The sequence below is a fragment of the Ranitomeya variabilis genome, chromosome 3 (genome assembly GCF_051348905.1).
Source record: "Ranitomeya variabilis isolate aRanVar5 chromosome 3, aRanVar5.hap1, whole genome shotgun sequence".
NCBI lineage: Eukaryota > Metazoa > Chordata > Amphibia > Anura > Dendrobatidae > Ranitomeya > Ranitomeya variabilis.
The window spans coordinates 443,656,563-443,680,610 of NC_135234.1; the positions used below are offsets into that span (position 1 = coordinate 443,656,563).

At 42.5% G+C, this 24,048-nt stretch overlaps 1 protein-coding gene across 4 annotated transcripts in view; it reads left to right on the forward strand.

Moving 5' to 3' along the window:
- The window catches only part of CLIP2 (CAP-Gly domain containing linker protein 2), a 187,864-nt gene that overhangs the window by 97,745 nt on the left and 66,071 nt on the right, over positions 1 to 24,048 (forward strand). For all 4 annotated transcript variants that reach the window (XM_077296459.1, XM_077296461.1, XM_077296460.1 and 1 more), the window contains exons 2-3: positions 4,808 to 5,031; positions 12,611 to 13,143. In XM_077296459.1, coding sequence (XP_077152574.1) covers positions 4,920 to 5,031; positions 12,611 to 13,143 — 645 coding nt within the window. In that variant the 5' untranslated portion in view covers positions 4,808 to 4,919. The remainder of the gene's footprint in view (positions 1 to 4,807; positions 5,032 to 12,610; positions 13,144 to 24,048) is intronic.

Here is a 24,048-nt window from a genome sequence, read left to right on the forward strand (position 1 = left end):
GTCAATATTATTCTCCCACCTAATTTTTTTTTTTTTTCCTCAGGGAGACTTTAGAAACCAAATAAGATAAAATGTTTTTTTCAGGGACAATTTAGAAACCAAATACTAATAAAAAAAAAATAAAAATAAAAAAATAAACAGGCTTTCTATGGCCCACTGAATGAGAGAGAGAGAGGTGGCACACCCAGGAGTCAAGACTGGCACACAAGCTGAAAGGGCAATATTACTCTCCCACTGTTTTTTTATGTATTTTTTTTTTTTCAGGGAGACTTTAGAAACCAAATAATATTAAAAAAAGGAAAAAAAAATAAATAGGCTTTCTATGGCCCACTGAATGAGAGAGAGAGAGGTGGCACACCCAGGAGTCAAGACTGGCACACAAGCTGAAAGGGCAATATTACTCTCCCACTGTTTTTTTATGTTTTTGTTTTTTTTTTCAGGGAGACTTTAGAAACCCAATAATATTAAAAAAAAATAAAAAATAAATAGGCTTTCTATGGCCCACTGAATGAGAGAGAGAGAGGTGGCACACCCAGGAGTCAAGACTGGCACACAAGCTGAAAGGGCAATATTACTCTCCCACTGTTTTTTTATGTTTTTTTTTTTTTTCAGGGAGACTTTAGAAACCCAATAATATTAAAAAAACCAAAAAAATAAATAGGCTTTTTATGGCCCACTGAATGAGAGATGCCACACACGCAGGACTGTCACTCAAGCACAAATGTCAATATTAATCTCACACGTTTTTTTTTTGTTTTTTTTTCTCAGGGAGACTTTAGAAACCAAATAAGATCAAATGATTTCTTTCAGGGACAATTTAGAAACCAAATACTAAAAAAATAAAAAGACTTTTTAGGGCCCACTGAGTGAGAGATAGCACACACAGGAGTCAGGAGTGGCACACAAGCCCTGAGGCCAATATTAATCTCCCACTGATTGATGTTTTATTTTTTTTTCTGGTAGATTTTAGAACCCAAATCAAGCAAAAAAATAAATAGGCTTTCTATGGCCCACTGAGTGAGAGATGGCACACACAGGAGTCAGGAGTCAGGAGTGGCACACAAGCCCTGAGGCCAATATTAATCTCCCACTGATTGATGTTTTATTTTTTTTTCTGGTAGATTTTAGAACCCAAATCAAGCAAAAAAATAAATAGGCTTTCTATGGCCCACTGAGTGAGAGATGGCACACACAGGAGTCAGGAGTCAGGAGTGGCACACAAGCCCTGAGGCCAATATTAATCTCCCACTGATTGATGTTTTATTTTTTTTCTGGTAGATTTTAGAACCCAAATCAAGCAAAAAAATAAATAGGCTTTCTATGGCCCACTGAGTGAGAGATGGCACACACAGGAGTCAGGAGTGGCACACAAGCCCTGAGGCCAATATTTTTCTCCCACTGATTTATGTAGTGATTTTTTTAAAGGTAGATTTTAGAACCCAAATCAAGCAAAAAAATAAATAGGCTTTCTATGGCCCACAATTTGAGAGAGAGAGGTGGCACACCCAGGAGTCAAGACTGGCACACAAGCTGAAAGGGCAATATTAATCTCCCACTGTTTTTTTAATTTTTTTTTGTTTGTTTCAGGGAGACTTTAGAAACCAAATAATAAAAAAACAAAAAATAATAAGCTTTCTATGGCCCACTGAGTGAGAGATGGCACACACAGGAGTCAGGAGTCAGGAGTGGCACACAAGCCCTGAGGCCAATATTAATCTCCCACTGATTGATGTTTTATTTTTTTTCTGGTAGATTTTAGAACCCAAATCAAGCAAAAAAATAAATAGGCTTTCTATGGCCCACTGAGTGAGAGATGGCACACACAGGAGTCAGGAGTCAGGAGTGGCACACAAGCCCTGAGGCCAATATTAATCTCCCACTGATTGATGTTTTATTTTTTTTTCTGGTAGATTTTAGAACCCAAATCAAGCAAAAAAATAAATAGGCTTTCTATGGCCCACTGAGTGAGAGATAGCACACACAGGAGTCAGGAGTGGCACACAAGCCCTGAGGCCAATATTAATCTCCCACTGATTGATGTTTTATTTTTTTTTTCTGGTAGATTTTAGAACCCAAATCAAGCAAAAAAATAAATAGGCTTTCTATGGCCCACAATTTGAGAGAGAGAGGTGGCACACCCAGGAGTCAAGACTGGCACACAAGCTGAAAGGGCAATATTAATCTCCCACTGTTTTTTTTAATTTTTTTTTTTTTGTTTCAGGGAGACTTTAGAAACCAAATAATAAAAAAACAAAAAATAATAAGCTTTCTATGGCCCACTGAGTGAGAGATGGCACACACAGGAGTCAGGAGTGGCACACAAGCACTGACTGAGGCCAATATTTTTCTCCCACTGATTGATGTAGTGATTTTTTTAAACGTAGATTTTAGAACCCAAATCAAGCAAAAAAATAAATAGGCTTTCTATGGCCCACAATTTGAGAGAGAGAGGTGGCACACCCAGGAGTCAAGACTGGCACACAAGCTGAAAGGGCAATATTACTCTCCCACTGTTTTTTTATGTTTTTTTTTTTTTTTTCAGGGAGACTTTAGAAACCCAATAATATTAAAAAAAAATAAAAAATAAATAGGCTTTCTATGGCCCACTGAATGAGAGAGAGAGAGAGGTGGCACACCCAGGAGTCAAGACTGGCACACAAGCTGAAAGGGCAATATTACTCTCCCACTGTTTTTTTATGTATTTTTTTTTTTTTTTCAATATGACTTTAGAAACCCAATAATATTAAAAAAAATAATAATAATAATAATAAATATGCTTTCTATGGCCCACTGAATGAGAGAGAGAGAGGTGGCACACCCAGGAGTCAAGACTGGCACACAAGCTGAAAGGGCAATATTACTCTCCCACTGTTTTTTTATGTATTTTTTTTTTTTTTCAGGGAGACTTTAGAAACCCAATAATATTAAAAAAACCAAAAAAATAAATAGGCTTTCTATTGGTCACTGAATGAGAGATGGCACACACAGGGATGGCACTGTAGCAGAAATGCCAATCTTAATCTCCCACAAAAAAAAAAAATGTCCTACAATTACTATCTCCCCTGCAGTAATCTCAGCCAGGTATGGCAGGCAGCAATAGGAGTGGACTGATGCACAAATTAAATAAAAAGTGTGGACAAACAAAAAAGATAGCTGTGCAGAAAGGAAGGAACAAGAGGATATGTGCTTTGAAAAAAGCAGCTGGTTTCCACAGTGGCGTACACACAGCAATACAGCTATCACGGAGCCTTCTAGGGCAGCCCAATGAGCTACAGCGCTGAGATAAAAAAAAAAAAAAAATAGCTTCCACTGTCCCTGCACACCGAAGGTGGTGTTGGACAGTGGAAATCGCTACAGCACAAGCGGTTTGGTGGTTAGTGGACCCTGCCTAACGCTCTCCCTGCTTCTGACGAAGCGGCAGCAACCTCTCCCTAAGCTCAGATCAGCAGCAGTAAGATGGCGGTCGGCGGGAACGCCCCTTTATAGCCCCTGTGACGCCGCAGACAGCAAGCCAATCACTGCAATGCCCTTCTCTAAGATGGTGGGGACCAGGACCTATGTCATCACGCTGCCCACACTCTGCGTTCACCTTCATTGGCTGAGAAATGGCGCTTTTTGCGTCATTGAAACGCGACTTTGGCGTGAAAGTCGCGTACCGCATGGCCGACAAGCACAGGGGTCGGATCGGGTTTCATGAGACGCCGACTTAGCCAAAAGTCGGCGACTTTTGAAAATGAACGACCCGTTTCGCTCAACCCTACTGTTGACAGTGCATCACTGCCAATGTCATACTGATTGACAGCTGGTTTCACTCAGTTTGGAAGCTTTCAGTTAGGATGATATCGGCAGGGAGGCCTGTTAACAGAGCAAATATAGAATTCAAAAATTGGATCGGCACTCTATATATCAAGGTGGTGCTTGTGGAGAAATATTGACAGACCAGACCGGATTGAAGTGAAAGAACTGCTCCGTTGATGTGACATCACCGAAAGCAGGAGAATCCCAGTAGGAGTGGTCCGTGACTGCTTTGAACCAGAAGATTACGGTGCAAAACATGTAGTTGCTTGTAAATTCTTAGCCCCATAGCCAAAAATTCCCAAAATTCACAGATACCCCATTTAAGTAGTTCACACCTTCCCCGAAGATTATATCAGATGTGTTGGACAGACTAGTGGGCCTGTTGTCCTAACTATTGTACACATATTTGGTTGAAGTAGTGGCTCACTTAGAATCTACTCTCTGTGAGGAATTACAGGACATCCAGTGAACCTTAAAGAAGCACTCACATCAAAGTTGATATCCTCTTAATATATTGCATACGTCATATGATATGGCACTGTGTACTTACAATTGCTCATTTTGCCCTTCTACCTAGTTAATTATTTTGTTGCCCATTAGGTCTACTTGCAGTCTACTTTATCCATTTATCTATATAGTTCTGCTCTAAACTGCCTATCCCTGTAGTGTGCATTCCATTTGTCATTTTGGGTGCATCCACCCTTATTTGAAGATCAGTGGTATCTGTTTGCTACATTTTGGGAAACCCCTACTTGCTTTTTAAACCTGTTTTATAGATATAAATTTAGATTAAAGTTTCAACCATTTTTTAACAATTTTCAGCATATGTGCCTTCTTGCACAGGGCTTAGTATCTCTTGTAGTGTCTTTTATTGTAATTTTGAAGGTTTTGGAATGTACCTTATGACTTAGTGTCTTGATTTAACAATATAGCAATGTCATTAGCTATTGTCTTCATCTGAACTGAGAATTTACTGCAATCAAAAAATAATGTGACTTGTATATTTTAGGTAACTAAACATGGAAATCCGTACCCATTACATGGAAGCCTAACAATTCCAAGTGAAAGGGTTCTGAGAAAAGAAGTAAAGCTACAGAGAGTTTAAAACTATTGCTACAAATATGCTGAAACCAAGTGGACTAAAAATCCCAGGAAGGGGAGCAAAACACTCGAGTCCAGTGGGAAGATCTTCAGCCGGATCTGGTGTTACTGGCAGCACCAGCTCTAAAGAAGGTACGTGTAAATACATATCTGTATGTACTGTATTAGATTCTTTTTGTCTGCGTTTATGCTATATTATACGCCACTTTTGTGGTATAAATTATACTGACCACGCCTGAATGCTAAGCCCTGACAACTGACAACAAAAAGTTAGTGTTGCATAGTGGTGTATAAAAACACCATAAATCACATTTTTTGGGGGCAACTCTGAATTGAGCAAAAATTTGAAACTTGTTAATGCCAGAAAACTGATGCTTAATGAATCAGCTCACATTGTATACCTGAAAACAACCTTGATAAAGGCGAGGCATTGGGGAAGATTTGCTATGTTACATATGCCAAAAATACTCTAAACATGTGTTGCATGCCACTTTCTGTGGTTAGTCTGGTAAGGGGCATGGCTTTGTCGAAAGTTGGTATGGCTTTGTATGAAGGCTGTTTTCTAATTGTAATGTTGTACATAAAAAAACTAGCGAAAACGATAACATTTTGGCACAAAGTTAGCTAAATAATAGGTGGTGTAAACTTAGACTAGACAGTCTAAAGGTTTATCATCAAAAATAAGAAACTGTCCAGTCTAAGTTTGCATTTTCTAAAAATTAAGACAGTTTCAAAAACTCTACTACAATATCTGTACATTTGTGGCTCTCAGATTAAAATTAGTTGGGGCTATTTTAATTAGAAAATAAATAGTAAGGGACCATTGACTATAAAAAGAAATAGCACACTGGCCAATAAAAAACCCAGAATAATCTGAGAGGAGGCAAGAATAATCTTTGTGGTTTGGAATGTGACATTCTTGGGTGGAATTCTCACCAGTGCAAACCTCCCCCATTCACATATTGAAATCAACAAATGTAGAGCATTCTTGGTAAAAAAAAATATTCTTAGCCTGGACTCAGTAACCAGCCATAGAGAAATACATGGGAACTAATGTGTTGAATGCAGCTTGATTTGTTTTGAGCGCTGTCATACTTTGTAAATAATTTCCAGAGATAACAGTTGCCACAATACATATAAAGGTGACCAGGAATGTGTTTGTGCATTAAGATTATGGTCTGTAATACAACAGGACCATTGCTGATGTTAGTCTGGTGCTGAACAAGTCCAGAGCTGAGGCGAGCATTTGGCTCAGTAACAAAGCCTCCCAATGAATGAATGACTTTTTGTTCTCAGATGGAATTCTGTGTCACTGGTAGAACTTGGTCATCATTTTCTGGTCGTGGATTCTTCACTTGAACCTTGCAGGACTGTTTACCCATATGGATTGCTTTGTATGGCATTATATATGACAACTTTGTTGGAGTTTAGGCTATAGTTTCTATTTGTTTTGCAACTGTGGAATTATTTAAAAATAAAGTTTCTATTACATATACAGTAGCATGTAAAAGTTTGGGCATCCCTGGTCAAAATTCCTGTTAAGTTGAAGATGAAATGAACCAATATAGCTCTACGACCAGCTTGGTTACTGCAGATTCTATCCTTCTGAATCCAATATATTTTATAGCATGGAAGGATTCATTTAAAATATAACCTTTAGTAATGCACAACCCTGGATATAGCAAATTCTAGGTCCATAAGTGAGTGTAAATAGGCCACACGTTAATAGTTACGGTAACTGGACCTATAAGTACAGATTCTGCTAGGTAAAAATAATATATTCGCTTAGAGCGAGATCACACTAGCAGAAGAGTACCACAACAAAATAGAACATACAAGAATAAAAAGTGTCATAGTGCATAAAAAGTGCAAAAAAAAGTGTCAATCTCACACATATAATCGGTGGAGGGTAACCATATTGGACAGATTCATCTGGATGCTCAGGAGCCGCTGTATAAACCTATCCTCCCTGTGGTGCCTTCTGTAGGTGCTCCCGCCCTGACAAGGGCAGTACCCAAGTATGGTCCTCAAATTAAAAGTCCTCCCGACGCGTTTCTTTTCTCAGTCTCGAGATTTCATCAGGAGAAAAAATTCTGCACAACCGAATCATGAGGTCCACATTGCTCTCTCTCATAGAGCAGAAAGGTGCCTCAGTGCTTCAAAGTGCTTAGTACCAGAATAGAGAAAAAAGCTGAAAAAGCAGATCCCACAATGGTAGGTAATCCTTGCGGGAGAACAGAGTACTGTACCCTCTTTACATCGCCAAATTTTTTGCCAGGAGGGGACATCACTCTTTAGGTATTTTACAGATCATTTCATTTTCACCTTTCTTAACAGTAATTTTAACTAAGGGTGCCGAAACTTTTACATGCCACTGTATATGGATAGTATGTACTACACTAAATACAGGCCTGTTGATTGCGCAGGCTTAGGCTGCACAGATATTCTTTAGCAGTAGAAAGGGTTAACACAGACATGGGTTAATGTGCAGATCTCATTTGGCCAGGGAAAAGCTGTGGTGCCCAAATGTCCAGAAGGCGAGAGTGTAATGTCACAACAAACATATTCCAAAAATGTGGTTCCTTTTGATTTGAGTCAATGCCTAATGTTCAAATGCAAATAGCAAGTCTGATTACAACGCTGCCAGTAATGGTGTGGAAGAATTTCAGAAAGGGTGCTTTCACGTTGCGCTCTGTGTCCCCAACGGGGCATCCATGCAAACTCCCCCGCAAAATGGGGTCCGGACACATGCGCTGATGGGGCCGTAGGCTGTAATGGTGTCGGCAGAGCGAACATGCACTCTGACGTACATCATTTTTGACATTGTGTGCCTACAGGAGGAGGACACTCAGGTGTAGTAGACTGCGTATTCGCCTCCTCTACGGTCCTGTAAGAAGTGAGCATCAGAGCACCGTCACCATTACGGTCTATGGACCCGCCGGCGCATACATTCTGCATTGACTCGTAAAAAGCGCAAGGTTAATCTAATGAACATGGAGGCCTTAACACCACGGTCATTGTCTCTAATCCCCCCTGTTCTGTAAAAAGGCTAGGAATTTCCCACTTCTTCTCAGCCTGTACTACATAATGGAAAGAAACAGATGAGAATACAGCCTTGTAAGTTAGAAACAGATTTTGTGGCGCTTAGTACTTTTTCATTTTCTAAGTTAATTCATCGGGGGGGATGAAGACTCTTGCTGGCGCAGTTTCCTTGACAACTAAGGACCTTCTCTTAGTCCTGCTATTTTTAGTGACTCTTACCTAAAGTTGTATAAAGGGAAACTGTCCTGTTGTCCGTTGTTTATGCAGTCCTTCTTTTGGGTAGTAACATATAAAGCAGGGGATTACTTTGGTGGAAAATATTTACTATATTTAGTATAATTTGCATTTTATTCATTTCAATCCCAGCTTTTTCTGTGCTTAGTGAGTGGTCCCATCTAGACAACAATGTCTGTGTGGGCAATCGTACAGGGATGGGATGGGACCGCCCGCTGGACTCCTGGGCATAAAAAGCGCAGTCATTTGAATGAATGAAATACAAATTTATACTGTATTTACACCAAACTGTTCTCTAAAGTGAGCAGACAGCATGTTTAACATGACAGTTTCCCTTTAAAGAAGTATTGCGTTGTAGTAGATACACAGAATTAAATCTATCAAGAAGAAATGTTTCAGGCAGTGAATTTTCTCATTGGTAATTTATATTTATACTAAAATGGACTTCAAGAATTGGTCACCGTTCACTTACAACGAACAAAATCCCACATTTAGTATTTCTGATTTCACTGCCATGACGTTTGGTTATTTCAGCAGACACATTTCTAGATGTATTATACCATTCCTAGAGAGGGAAGCCTTTTGTTTGCTCTAGTATTTGACTGCATTAGACGATGTGTGTTCTGAATGAATACGTTTTTTGTTATAGACCTTGGATTAAATTCTTTTAGTTGCCATAGTAACAGTCAGAGAAACGCTTTTCCGTACTAGCAGCGCACATCAGAGTCATTTGTCTGATGTTCTACATGACAATAGGTGTCCAAGTAGATCATGTATTGCAGTCACGTGGTAATGTTTAGCGTATTGTTGGGTGCTAGAAGTAGTGAAGCAGTATGGTAGAATGATGCTACATAATGCTTGATTTCACAAATTACACCAGTCACTGTCTCAGACATGGCTTTCAATGAGAGGGGTCGATATTGACAGAGGCTGTGGCTTGGGGGCACCTGGTCTGTCTATGTATTATATAGATGTATATTCAGCTGTGAGAACAGCTGATCGATTGACAACAGATCGCTAGTCTGGCTTTAGTATAAAAACAAATATAAAAGAGAACAAAGTGTAAAAGAGAACAACAGACTTCCTATTGTGTATGGTATCAGGCTTCCTTCCTATCAAATAAAACACTATTTGGTTAGCCAAATAAATCATCCTTTTTACAAGGAGAAGTGTACATAAATATTTTGGAGTCATTACTTTTAAAGAAGATCTGTCACCACCTCAAAAGTGGACAGTTTTTACTCTTACTACTTCTCCCCCGAGTATTACGTTTTGTTGTTTTTGCAAGCCCACCTTTCGGTTCCTGAGATATGGTGCTTTTTATTTAAGGGTTAATTTTTATGTTTTTTTACCAAGGGTCTGTGGCTCAAAGGACTATCTAGAGGGCCTCTTTAGGCTGCTCTGCTTTATCCAAAAGAAGAAAATGTCCAGCTTCACCGAATCCCTGAAAATAAGGTTTCTTTATTCACAAACTTGTAACATAGAGGATACAAACTTCAGTACGAACCATATGGGAGTGAATCTCAAAGCGTTTCTGGAGACTAAGCTCCCTTAATCATGACAACAACACATTTCATGATTAAGGGAGCTTAGTCTCCAGAAACGCGTTGAGATTCACGGATTCGGTGAAGCTGGACATTTTCTTCTTTTGGATTCTACACCCCTGGACACAGCGCGGGTCCGTGCTCCCGAAGTTCAGCTTATGAATCACGGGTGAGCTGGTTTATATTTCTTCTGTTCTGCTTTATGCCTCCTGGGTAAAGACCATCAAAATTACCACTGAATGGAAAGGCTTACATTTCAAACTGTTTGGCAGATGCCAAAATAAACTCCAAAAAACGTAATACTTAGGGGAGCAGCGGGAATAAAATAAGGGGAAAATTGGCCACCTTTGTTCTGTTGACAGGTTCTCTTTAAGGGAGATACAAAAGACAAGGACCACACATGCAAAAATGATACTTTGATCTAATGCCGCTAAACGAAAATTTACTAAACAGAATATGAGGATTTTAGTTTAACATTCTGATCAGAGACTGTATGAAGCCCATTGCCACGTCACAGCGAACCTCTCAGTGAGTCCCTAGGTGCTTGACCATGTGCCGATGACCGATTACACAACAGCACATTAGCAGGGGGAGCAACCTAGTTCCCCACAGCACCCATGCTGAAAGGCAAAGTCCTCATGGCTCCATGTCACACCACCCCACAGGCACACCACCACAACAGCAATGGCCACCACACAGAACCTACACCAAGTGAGTTCCCCTTAGGACAAGTTCACACATTCAGTATTTGGTCAGTATTTTACCTCAGTATCTGTAAGTCAAAAGAAAGGGAGGGTGACAAATACAGAAGTGGTGACATGTTTCTATTATACTTTTCCTCTGATTGTTCCACTCCTTGTTTTGTCTTACAAATACTGAGGTAAAATACTGACCAAATACTGAATATGTGAACTTGTCCTTAAGGGAGAAGTCAATTATAAAATTTGGCATTTAGACTCCATGTTAAGACCCTTCTGATGTTAAATTATTGCCACCTCAATTGGTGTCCTAACATCATGAAACATAAAGCAAAAATAATGCAAAGACTAATGCATTTTCTTTCTAGATACAAGAATTTCTCCTAAAATTTGATGTAATGGACTCGGTGAGGCCAGAGCAAAAGTCATTTTCACCTTTATATAAGAATATACACTGCTCAAAAAATAAAGGGAACACGTCAACATCACAATGTAACTGCAAGTCAATCATACTTCTGTGAAATCAACCCAACTAGTTATGAAGCAACACTGATTGTGAATTAATTTCCCCTGCTGTTGTGCAAGTGTAATCAGACAGCAGTTAGAAATGATAGGCAATTAGCAAGACAACCCCTATAAACGAGTGGTTTTACAGGGGGTGACCACAGATCATTTCTCTGTTCTCATCCATTTTTGGCTGTTTTTGTCACTTTTGCATTTTGTCATTGCTCTCACCCCTAAAGGTCCTGTACAGTAACATGAGGCATTGTCTACAACCCACAGAAGTTGCTCAGGTAGTGCAGCTCATCCAGGATTGCACATCAATGCAAGCTGTGGTAATAAGGGTAGCCGTGTCAGTCACCACAGTGTCCGGAGCATGGAGCAGATACCAGGAGACAGGCCAGTACACCAGGAGACATGGAGGGGGCATATGAGGGCAACAACCCAGCAGCAGGACTGCTACCTCCTCCTTTGTGCAAGGAGGAACAGGATGAGCAGTGCCAGAGCCCTGCAAAATGACCTCCAGCAGGCCACTAACACCCATGTGTCTGCTCAAACTTTCAGAAACCGACTCCATCAGGGTCTTATGTGGGCCTGACATCCACAAGTGGGTGTTGTGCTTACAGCCCAACACCATGCAGGGCGATTGCCATTTGCCAGAGAACACCAAGATTGGCAGATTCGACACTGGCGCCCTGTGGTCTTCACAGATGAGAGCAGGTTCAGCACATGTGACAGAAGTGACAGAGTCTGGAGATGCCATGGAGAGCATTCTGCTGCCTGCAACATCCTCTAGCATGACAGGTTTGGCAGTGAGTCAGGAATGGTGTGGGGAGGCCTTTCTTTGGAGAGCCGCACAGCCCTCCATGTGCTAGCCTGAGGTACCCTGACTGCCAGGAGGTACCAGGATGAGATCCTCAGACCCATTGTGAGACCATATGCAGGTGCAGTGGACCCTGGGTTCCATCCAATGCATGACCATGCTAGGCCTCATGTGGCTGAAGTGTGTCAGCAGTTCCTGCATGATGAAGGCATTGAAGCTATGGACTGGCCTGCCCATTCCCCAGCACTGAATCCAATCAAGCACATCTGGGACATTATGTCTCATTCTATTCACCAATGCCGCATTGCACCACAGACTGTCCAGGAGTTGACTGATGCCTTAATCCAGGTCTGGGAAGAGATCCCTCATGATAACATCCACCGCCTCATCAGGACAATGCCCAGGCATTGTAGGGAGGTCATACAGGCACATGAAGGCCACACATACTACTGTGCATCATTTCTTTGTCTTGAGGCATTTCCACTGAAGTTGGATCAGCCTGCAATTTGATTTTCCACTTTGATTTTGAGCATCATTCCAACTCCAGACCTCCATGGGATATTAGTTGTGATTTACATTCATAATTTTTAGGTTTTATTGTTCTCAACTCATTCCACTATGTAATGAATAAAGATTTGCAACCGGAATATTTCATTCAGTGACATCTAGGATGTGGGATTTTAGTGTTCCCTTTATTTTTTGAGCAGTGTATATTGTATGAAAGGGAATGTGTCAGCAGGATTTCCCACCCCATTGGAATAGATTTTTTATAGTTGCAATACCTGAAATTGTGTCCAGTTAACTTTATTCATTCTCTGATAAATACAATTTTAGGTATTTAATGCATAAAATTTCTTTTTTTTTTACAGGTTCACCTTTGCATAAACAGGGTTCTACTTCATCAGTGGGTGCTGAAAAATCAAGTTCCAAGATCACTGAAGTGGGGGATGAGTTTCTAGGAGATTTTGTAGTTGGTGAACGTGTGTGGGTCAATGGAATAAAGTCTGGAGTTGTACAGTATCTAGGAGAAACCCAATTTGCTCCAGGTCAATGGGCAGGAGTTGTCTTGGATGATCCGGTTGGGAAAAATGATGGATCTGTAGGTGGAGTACGTTATTTTGAGTGTCAACCACTACAAGGAATATTTACCAGGCCTTCTAAGCTGACGCGACAACCTGACGGTACAGGGAGCGATTCTCATTCAGTGGAGTCTTTGACAACTCAGAACTTGTCTTTACATTCTGGAACCGCCACGCCGCCTCTGACCACCCGTATTGTGCCATTACGGGAAAGTGTGCTAAACAGTACCATGAAAACAGGAAATGAGTCAGGATCTAACCTTTCGGACAGTGGATCTGTGAAAAAGGGGGACAAGGATCTGCGCCTTGGAGATCGTGTTCTGGTCAGTCACTTTTTTAAGTATTAAATATGTTTCAGGTATTATTGTCATATATAAAATATTGTTTGTGTAGTTTTGAAAATTCACACTCCAAGACACAATTAGAGTACATTCACAGGTGGCATCATTGCGTTTTAAAGTAACCTCAAAATAAAATCTTATTCATATAGTGCATTTTTGTGCTTTTTGAGCTGCAGTGCATTTTTTTTTTCAAACTGCAACATGTCAATACTTTCAGTTTTTACGCTGCGTTTTCTTACTCTTTCAATTGAATGCATAAAAAATATATAAGGAAATAATGAAAAATGCATCAAAAGTGTGTGTAAGGTACGCAGCATTTTTCCTGCCAACACCTTGTGATTTTCATACAGAAAAAAATGCTGCAAAAAAAGCACTGTGTGAACATACCCTAAGAAAAGCAAAACAATACATCTTCTGGAATGTTTTTTATAGGGATTTAAGATTGTTTTCCTGTGATGATGACCTCCTTGAAAGTCATTTGTAGCAAAGAATCACAGTTTCTGTAATACCCTTACTGCTGTCAGGAAGGAGCATTGAAAGGAAATGAGAAGCACCTTTATCTTATCAGTCTTACCACTTAATAGAATCATGATATTGTGCTAGTAGTTCTAAATCCAGATTTTGTCTAGAAGTGAGATTCTGTTTTTTGTGATATTTTCTGTGATGATGCGCTGCAGGGCCGGGACAAGGAATTTTGGTGCCTTAGGCAGATGAAGCCAATGGTGCTCTCCCCAATTAACCCTCAGCCTCCAAGCAAAGGAATGGGTCAGAGGCTAAGGTAACAGGACCCCTAAAGAAGCTAAGGTAACAGGACCCCTTAACGCACTCCACCCTCCCCCTCCGATGGGTCAGTGAACAAGCTCTAACTACCACTTACACGAAAATTGTTACCTTTTTTAACCCAAAAAATTCCAGCAAAAGTAAAAAACTGGTGTCCTATTCTTACACTGATTTTGGTTCTGGTGACATTCAAGTAGTGACGGTTGTTTCAGTGCTGTATTCATCACCAGAACCATCATCAGCACATGAATATGGAACCATACATAAATAGAATGCCAGAGGCATCAATAGTATAAAAATAAGGCACCAGAACCATTATCAGTAAATAAATAGGTCACTAGAATCACCATCAGTACATGAATAAATCACCAGAACCACCATAAAATACATAAATATGGCACTAGAACCACCATCAGTAAATAAATACACCAGTACCATCATCAGTGCATGAATACATCACCAGAACCACCATCAGTACATGCATGCATCACCAAAATCACCATAAGTACAAGACTACATAACCAAACATAGCACAGCAATCAAGTGTATTGTCAAGTCTGACCCATATACATTTGTGTCTCATGAGCCTACAACTCTCAGTATGTCCTTAACAATAGTAAGGAGATGTTTGGAGTTGATTGGAGCTGATTGGAGCTGTTCTTCCTTTTCGTCTCCATCTTATTCAGACTCCATGATGACTTTTCACATTCACAGCTCGTTTCTACATACTTCGCTCTCCTCTGGTCTTCTGCAGCACACCCCCACGTGGTGCCCTTAAAAATAAGAGTGTTATTAAAATGCCGTCTTTACAAAAGTATCTTTCCATATTATGCCCTAAATATCCCTTCTTTGGTATATGACCTCACACTGTCTTCCCTTATGAGCTACACTCACCACACTGTCTACCTTAATGATCTATAATCACCCTACTGTTTGCCAAACCACAGCCTACACCATGGCTGTCCCCTCTCCACTGTTTTCTCTTAAACTTTCTATATCTCCATACTGTCCCCCTCCATGCTAACCTCTCTCCATATTGTGTTGCCACTTCACACTGCCTGCTTCCATATCCATTCTGTGCCCCCTTTTCACAATATGCCCTCATCCAGCCCACCACGTTGTTCTCTCTGTCCACCTACACAGTATGATGGTCACCACAGCCGCTTATACAATGTGAAATTCGCAACACACCCCCAATATACAATATGATGCCCTTACAGCTCAGGTATAATGTACTCCACAGCCAGAATTCCCCAGTATAATATCCCTACGTCCAGCAAGTCCCCACTATAATATCCCCACAGTCAGCATCCCCCAGTATAATATCCACACACTCAGCATTCCCCACTATAATATCCCCACAGCCAGCATCCCCCAGTATAATATCCACACAGCCAGCATTTCCCAGTATAATATCCCCACAGCCAGCATCCCCCAGTATAATATCCACACAGTCAGCATTCCCCACTATAATATCCCCACAGCCAGCATCCCCAGTATAATATCCACACAGTCAGCATTTCCCAGTATAATATCCCCACAGCCAGCATCCCCAGTATAATATCCACACAGTCAGCATTCCCCACTATAATATCGCCACAGCCAGCATTCCCCAGTATAATATCCCCACAGTCAGCATCCCCCAGTATAATATCTCCACAGCCAGCATCCCCCAGTATAATATCCCTACAGCCAGCATCCCCCAGTATAATATCCCCACAGCCAGCATCCCCCAGTATATCCCCACAGCCAGCATTCCCCAGTATATCCCCACAGCCAGCATTTCCCAGTATAATATCCACACAGCCAGCATCACCCAGTATAATATCCCCACAGCCAGCATCCCCCAGTATATCCCCACAGCCAGCATCCCCCAGTATATCCCCACAGCCAGCATCCCCCAATATATCCCCACAGCCAGCATTTCCCAGTATAATATCCACACAGCCAGCATCCCCCAGTATAATATCCACACAGCCAGCATCCCCCAGTATAATATCCCCACAGCCAGCATTCCCCAGTATAATATCCTCACAGTCAGCATCCCCCAGTATAATATCCCCACAGCCAGCATCTCCACTATAATATCCCCACAGCCAGCATCCTTCAGTATAATATCCTCACAGCCAGCATCCCCCAGTATAATATCCCTACGTCCAGCAAGTCCCCAGTATAATATCCCCACAGTCAGCATCCCCCAGTATAATATCCACACACTCAGCATTCCCCACTATAATATCCCCACAGCCAGCATCCCCCAGTATAATATCCACACAGCCAGCATTTCCCAGTATAATATCCCCACAGCCAGCATCCCCCAGTATAATAGCCACACAGTCAGCATTCCCCACTATAATATCCCCACAGCCAGCATCCCCAGTATAATATCCACACAGTCAGCATTCCCCACTATAATATCCCCACAGCCAGCATTCCCCAGTATAATATCCCCACAGTCAGCATCCCCCAGTATAATATCTCCACAGCCAGCATCCCCCAGTATAATATCCCTACAGCCAGCATCCCCCAGTATAATATCCCCACAGCCAGCATCCCCCAGTATATCCCCACAGCCAGCATTCCCCAGTATATCCCCACAGCCAGCATTTCCCAGTATAATATTCACACAGCCAGCATCCCCCAGTATAATATCCCCACAGCCAGCATCCCCCAGTATATCCCCACAGCCAGCATTTCCCAGTATAATATCCACACAACCAGCATCCCCCAGTATAATATCCACACAGCCAGCATCCCCCAGTATAATATCCCCACAGCCAGCATTCCCCAGTATAATATCCTCACAGTCAGCATCCCCCAGTATAATATCCCCACAGCCAGCATCTCCACTATAATATCCCCACAGCCAGCATCCTCCAGTATAATATCCTCACAGCCAGCATCCCCCAGTATAATATCCCCACAGCCAGAATTCCCCAGGATAATATCCCCACAGCCAGCATTCCCCAGTATAATATCCTCACAGCCAGCATCCCCCAGTATAATATCCCTACATCCAGCAAGTCCCCAGTATAATATCCCCACAGTCAGCATCCCCCAGTATAATATCCACACACTCAGCATTCCCCACTATAATATCCCCACAGCCAGCATCCCCCAGTATATCCACACAGCCAGCATTTCCCAGTATAATATCCCCACAGCCAGCATCCCCAGTATAATATCCACACAGTCAGCATTCCCCACTATAATATCCCCACAGCCAGCATCCCCAGTATAATATCCACACAGTCAGCATTCCCCACTATAATATCCCCACAGCCAGCATTCCCCAGTATAATATCCCCACAGTCAGCATCCCCCAGTATAATATCTCCACAGCCAGCATCCCCCAGTATAATATCCCTACAGCCAGCATCCCCCAGTATAATATCCCCACAGCCAGCATCCCCCAGTATATCCCCACAGCCAGCATTCCCCAGTATATCCCCACAGCCAGCATTTCCCAGTATAATATCCAAACAGCCAGCATCCCCCAGTATAATATCCCCACAGCCAGCATCCCCCAGTATATCCCCACAGCCAGCATCCCCCAGTATATCCCCACAGCCAGCATTTCCCAGTATAATATCCACACAGCCAGCATCCCCCAGTATAATATCCACACAGCCAGCATTCCCCAGGATAATATCCCCACAGCCAGCATCCCCCAGTATAATATCCTCACAGTCAGCATCCCCCAGTATAATATCCTCACAGTCAGCATCCCTCAATATAATATCCTCACAGTCAGCATCCCCCAGTATAATATCCCCACAGCCAGCATTCCCCAGTATAATATCCCCACAGCCAGCGTCCCCCACTATAATATCCCCACAGCCAGCATCCCCCAGTATAATATCCCCACAGCCAGCATCCCTCAGTATAATATCCCCACAGTCAGCATTCCCCAGTATAATATCCCCACAGCCAGCATTCCCCAGTATAATATCCCCACAGCCAGCATCCCCCAGTATAATATCCCCACAGCCAGCATCCCCCAGTATATCCCCACAGCCAGCATTTCCCAGTATAATATCCACACAGCCAGCATCCCCAGTATAATATCCACACAGCCAGCATCCCCCAGTATAATATCCCCACAGCCAGCATCCCCCAGTATAATATCCCCACAGCCAGCATCCTCCTGTATAATATCACCACAGCCAACATCCTCCAGTATAATATCCCCACAGTCAGCATCCCCCAGTATAATATCGCCACAGTCAGCATTCCCCAGTATAATATCCCCACAGCCAGCATCCCCCAGTATAATATCCCCACAGCCAGCATCCCCCAGTATAATATCCCCACAGCCAGCATCCTCCTGTATAATATCACCACAGCCAACATCCTCCAGTATAATATCCCCACAGTCAGCATCCCCCAGTATAATATCCCCACAGCCAGTATTCCCAGTATAATATCCACACAGCCAGCATCCCCCAGTATAATATCACCACAGCCAGCATCCCCCAGTATAATATCACCACAGCCAACATCCTCCTGTATAATATCCCCACAGCCAGTATTCCCAGTATAATATCCACACCGCCAACATCCCCCAGTATAATATCCCCACAAACCCTGATGGCCCCATTCATTAGTTAAATAGTGTAAGAAAAATAACAAAAGGCTTATACTCACCTAGTCCCAGCTCCCTGTCCAGCACAGACACCGTCAACTCCTATGACGTGCTGCAGTGGACGCTGGATGGCGCAATGACGTCAGTGTGTCGCACCATCTGACGTCCCCTTCGTGCGCCGTTTCCAACAAGGCAAAGGCTGGGAGAGGCCTGTGTACTGCTGGAATTCCCCGCAGAGCAGGGAGCTAATTACAGCTCGTCTGCTCCTGTCCCAGGCGGTGCTCACTTCAATTGTATTTGCATCTGACCGACACAAATACAATTGAATGCAGGGAAGGAGCGATGGCTGGGGCACAGGCAGAGATGGGTGAGCGGTGTCAGTGACTGACACCGCTTCCCTGTATGACCGCATCTCGGCCGTCACTGTGCTGAATGCCTGCGACTTGGGAAAAGCGCTGGGTGGACACAGACATTCAGCACAGTGCATCCCCCTCAGAGAGGCAGGAAGTAGCACCCTAGGCAGGTGACTACCCTGCCTATCCCTCATACCGGCCCTTTTGCACTGTATATACCGTATATATATCCTGTTATCCAACTACTAAGGAGGAAGCTGAGGACATGGTATCACATCTCAGACACAGGTAGCTCAACTTTGCTGCAGCTTTCAGCAAGAAAGAAAATGTTTGCATTTCTTGGAAGAGTCAAAAGGGCAATAGAATTGATGCCTTCACCACTCTGTTAAGTTTTCAATTTTGTCAGGAACAGATTTTACCAACTATTCGAATTTTGGTGTGAAAGTCTTTCAATTGTTTACCAACTATTCGAATTTTGGTGTGAAAGTCTTTCAATTGCCTGTACACATTCTCCTAGTTGGTTTGTGCTTTATACTTGCAGTCTTAAAATTCTTGAGATGCGAACGTGGACTGCAGATGTTTATACTTACAGCCCTGTATTGCTATGTGGCAATGTGTCTGGACATGGTGGAGACCAGTCATTGAGAGGAAATGATGCATATCATCCAATGATCGCAAAAACAGTTGTATAAATAAGTCACAGAACTTTGGTTTTAGCATAAATTACTTTGAATGTATGCAAATACCGTACTATGAGACACACCTTACCATCAGACACACCCCAGGTTTTTACAGCAGAAAATAACAAAAAAATGAATCTTAATATTTAACCCCTTAAGCCCCGAGGGTGGTTTGCACGTTAATGACCGGGCCAATTTTTACAATTCTGACCACTGTCCATTTATGAGGCTATAACTCTGGAACGCTTTGACGGATCTTGGCGATTCTGACATTGTTTTCTCGTGACATATTGTACTTCATGTTAGTGGTAAAATTTATTCGATATAACTTGCGTTTATTTGTGAAAAAAATGGAAATTTGGCGAAAATTTTGAAAATTTCGCAATTTTCCAACTTTAAATTTTTATGCCCTTAAATCACAGACATATGTCACGCAAAATACTTAATAAGTAACATTTCCCACATGTCTACTTTACATCAGCACAATTTTGGAACCAAAATTTTTTTTGTTAGGGAGTTATAAGGGTTAAAATTTGACCAGAAATTTCTCATTTTTACAACACCATTTTTTTTTTAGGGACCACATCTCATTTGAAGTCATTTTGAGGGGTCTATATGATAGAAAATACCCAAGTGTGACACCATTCTAAAAACTGCACCCCTCAAGGTGCTCAAAACCACATTCAAGAAGTTTATTAACCCTTCAGGTGTTTCACAGGAATTTTTGGAATGTTTAAATAAAAATGAACATTTAACTTTTTTTCACACAAAATTTACTTCAGCTCCAATTTGTTTTATTTTACCAAGGGTAACAGGAGAAATTGGACCCCAAAAGTTGTTGTACAATTTGTCCTGAGTACGCCGATACCCCATATGTGGGTGTAAACCATTTTTTGGGCGCATGGCAGAGCTTGGAAGGGAAGGAGCGCCATTTGACTTTTCAATGCAAAATTGACTGGAATTGAGATGGGACGCCATGTTGCGTTTGGAGAGCCCCTGATGTGCCTAAACACTGAAACCCCCTACAAGTGACACCATTTTGGAAAGTAGACCCCCTAAGGAACTGATCTAGATGTGTGGTGAGCACTTTGACCCACCAAGTGCTTCACAGAAGTTTATAATACAGAGCCGTAAAAATAAAAAATCATATTTTTTCACAAAAATGATCTTTTCGCCCCAAATTTTTTATTTTCCCAAGGGTAAGAGAAGAAATTGGACCCTAAAAAATGTTGTGCAATTTGTCCTGAGTACGCTGATACTCCATATGTGGGTGTAAACCATTGTTTGGGCGCATGGCAGAGCTTGGAAGGGAAGGAGCGCCATTTGACTTTTCAATGCAAAATTGACTGGAATTGAGATGGGACGCCATGTTGCGTTTGGAGAGCCCCTGATGTGCCTAAACACTGAAATCCCCTACAAGTGACACCATTTTGGAAAGTAGACCCCCTAAGGAACTTATCTAGATGTGTGGTGAGCACTTTGACCCACCAAGTGCTTCACAGAAGTTTATAATGCAGAGCCGTAAAAATAAAAAATCATATTTTTTCACAAAAATGATCTTTTCGCCCCCAATTTTTTATTTTCCCAAGGGTAAGAGAAGAAATTGGACCCCAAAAAATGTTGTGCAATTTGTCCTGAGTACGCTGATACTCCATATGTGGGTGTAAACCATTGTTTGGGCGCATGGCAGAGCTTGGAAGGGAAGGAGCGCCATTTGACTTTTCAATGCAAAATTGAGTGGAATTGAGATGGAATGCCATGTTGCGTTTGGAGAGCCCCTGATGTGCCTAAACACTGAAACCCCCTACAAGTGACACCATTTTGGAAAGTAGACCCCCTAAGGAACTTATCTAGATGTGTGGTGAGCACTTTGACCCACCAAGTGCTTCACAGAAGTTTATAATGCAGAGCCGTAAAAATAAAAAATCATATTTTTTCACAAAAATGATCTTTTCGCCCCCAATTTTTTATTTTCCCAAGGGTAAGAGAAGAAATTGGACCCCAAAAAATGTTGTGCAATTTGTCCTAAGTACGCTGATACTCCATATGTGGGTGTAAACCATTGTTTGGGCGCATGGCAGAGCTTGGAAGGAAAGGTGCGCCATTTGACTTTTCAATGCAAAATTGACTGGAATTGAGATGGGACACCATGTTGCGTTTGGAGAGCCCCTGATGTGCCTAAACACTGAAACCCCCTACAAGTGACACCATTTTGGAAAGTAGACCCCCTAAGGAACTTATCTAGATGTGTGGTGAGCACTTTGACCCACCAAGTGCTTCACAGAAGTTTATAATGCAGAGCCGTAAAAATAAAAAATCCTTTTTTTTTCACAAAAATGATCTTTTCGCCCCCAATTTTTTATTTTCCCAAGGGTAAGAGAAGAAATTGGACCCCAAAAAATGTTGTGCAATTTGTCCTGAGTACGCTGATGCCCCATATGTGGGTGTAAACCATTGTTTGGGCGCATGGCAGAGCTTGGAAGGGAAGGAGCGCCATTTGACTTTTCAATGCAAAATTGACTGGAATTGAGATGGGACGCCATGTTGCGTTTGGAGAGCCCCTGATGTGCCTAAACATTGAAACCCCCCACAAGTGACACCATTTTGGAAAGTAGACCCCCTAAGGAACTTATCTAGATGTGTTTTGAGAGCTTTGAACCCCCAAGTGTTTCACTACAGACAGGGCCGGCTCCAGGTTTTTGAGGGCCCCAGGCGAAAGAGTCTCAGTGGGCCCCCCGTCCTTTAACACATACCACGATTCATGATGCCCAGATACAGCAGAGAAGTATAGGTATAGTACAATGCCAGATTTCACTTCTTACATGAGTGGTAGCTATTGTAAATTCTGCAGTGTATATATACAGGACAGAAGTGGTACTGTACAGTGTATATATACAGGAGTGGTACTGTACAGTGTATATATACAGGAGGGGTACTGTGCAGTGTATATATACATGAGGAGCGGTACTGTGCAGTGTATATATACAGGAGAGAGGTACTGTGCGGTGTATATATACAGGAGGTACTGTGCGGTGTATATATACAGGGGAGAGGTACTGTGCGGTGTATACATACAGGGGAGAGGTACTGTGCGGTGTATACATACAGGGGAGTGGTACTGTGCGGTGTATATATACAGGGGAGTGGTACTGTGCGGTGTATATATACAGGGGAGTGGTACTGTGCAGTGTATATATACAGGGGAGAGGTACTGTGCGGTGTATATATACAGGAGGAGTGGTACTGTGCAGTGTATATATACAGGGGAGTGGTACTGTGCAGTGTATATATACAGGGGAGAGGTACTGTGCGGTGTATATATACAGGAGGAGTGGTACTGTGCAGTGTATATATACAGGGGAGTGGTACTGTGCAGTGTATATATACAGGGGAGAGGTACTGTGCGGTGTGTATATACAGGGGAGTGGTACTGTGCAGTGTATATACTTCAACAGCCGCCCAGCCCAGGCCCCCAGCACCTGTCCTGTATATATATTATATACACTGTATCTATACAGGCTGTGCTGGGGGCCTGGGCTGGGCGGCTGCTGTAGTGTATATATATATATATATATATATATATATATATATATATATATATGTCAGCTGCAGCCGACCAGCCCATGGCCGCCCCAGGTCACCCAGACTGTCAGAATATACAGCGATATAGCATGGCACTCACTCAGGCGCCGGTAGGAGCTCCTCCGGAATCTGCCTGTGCCTGATAAGTTCAGCACTGCACGCAGCCAGCGGCGGGAGAGCAGAGCAGGAGAACGTGCTCTCTCCGCCCACAATGTCACGCTGGCTGTGTCCTTAACCCCGATGTGCCTGGCCCTGCACTGACTGAGAAGATGCTTGTGCCAGCGCAAATTGGAATCTATGACTGCGTGAGTGGGCCCCCCCGTCTCGCCAGGGCCCCGGCACTTGCCCGGGTGCGCCGGGTGCTGACGCCGGCCCTGACTACAGATTATAACGCAGAGCCGTGAAAATATATATTTTTTTTTCTCAAAATGATTTTTTAGCCCCCAGCTTTGTATTTTTACAAGGGTAACAGAATAAATTGGACCCCAAAATTTGTTTTCAAATTTGTCCTGAGTACGCTGATACCCCATATGTGGGGGGGAACCACTGTTTGGGCGCATGACAGAGCTCGGAAGGGAAGGAGCGCCATTTGGAATGCAGACTTAAATGGATTGGTCAGCAGCCGTCACGTTGCATTTGCAGAGCCCCTGATGTACCCAGACAGTACAAACCCCCCACAAGTGACCCCATATTGGAAACTAGACCTCCCAAGGAACTTATCTAGATGTGTTGTGAGAACTTTGAACCCCCAAGTGTTTCACTAAAGTTTATAGCGCAAAGCCGTGAAAATAAAAATTCCTTTTTTTTTTCACAAAAATGATTTTTTAGCCCCCAGTTTTGTATTTTCACAAGGGTAACAGGATAAATTAGACCCCAAAAGTTGTTGTCCAATTTGTCCTGAGTACGC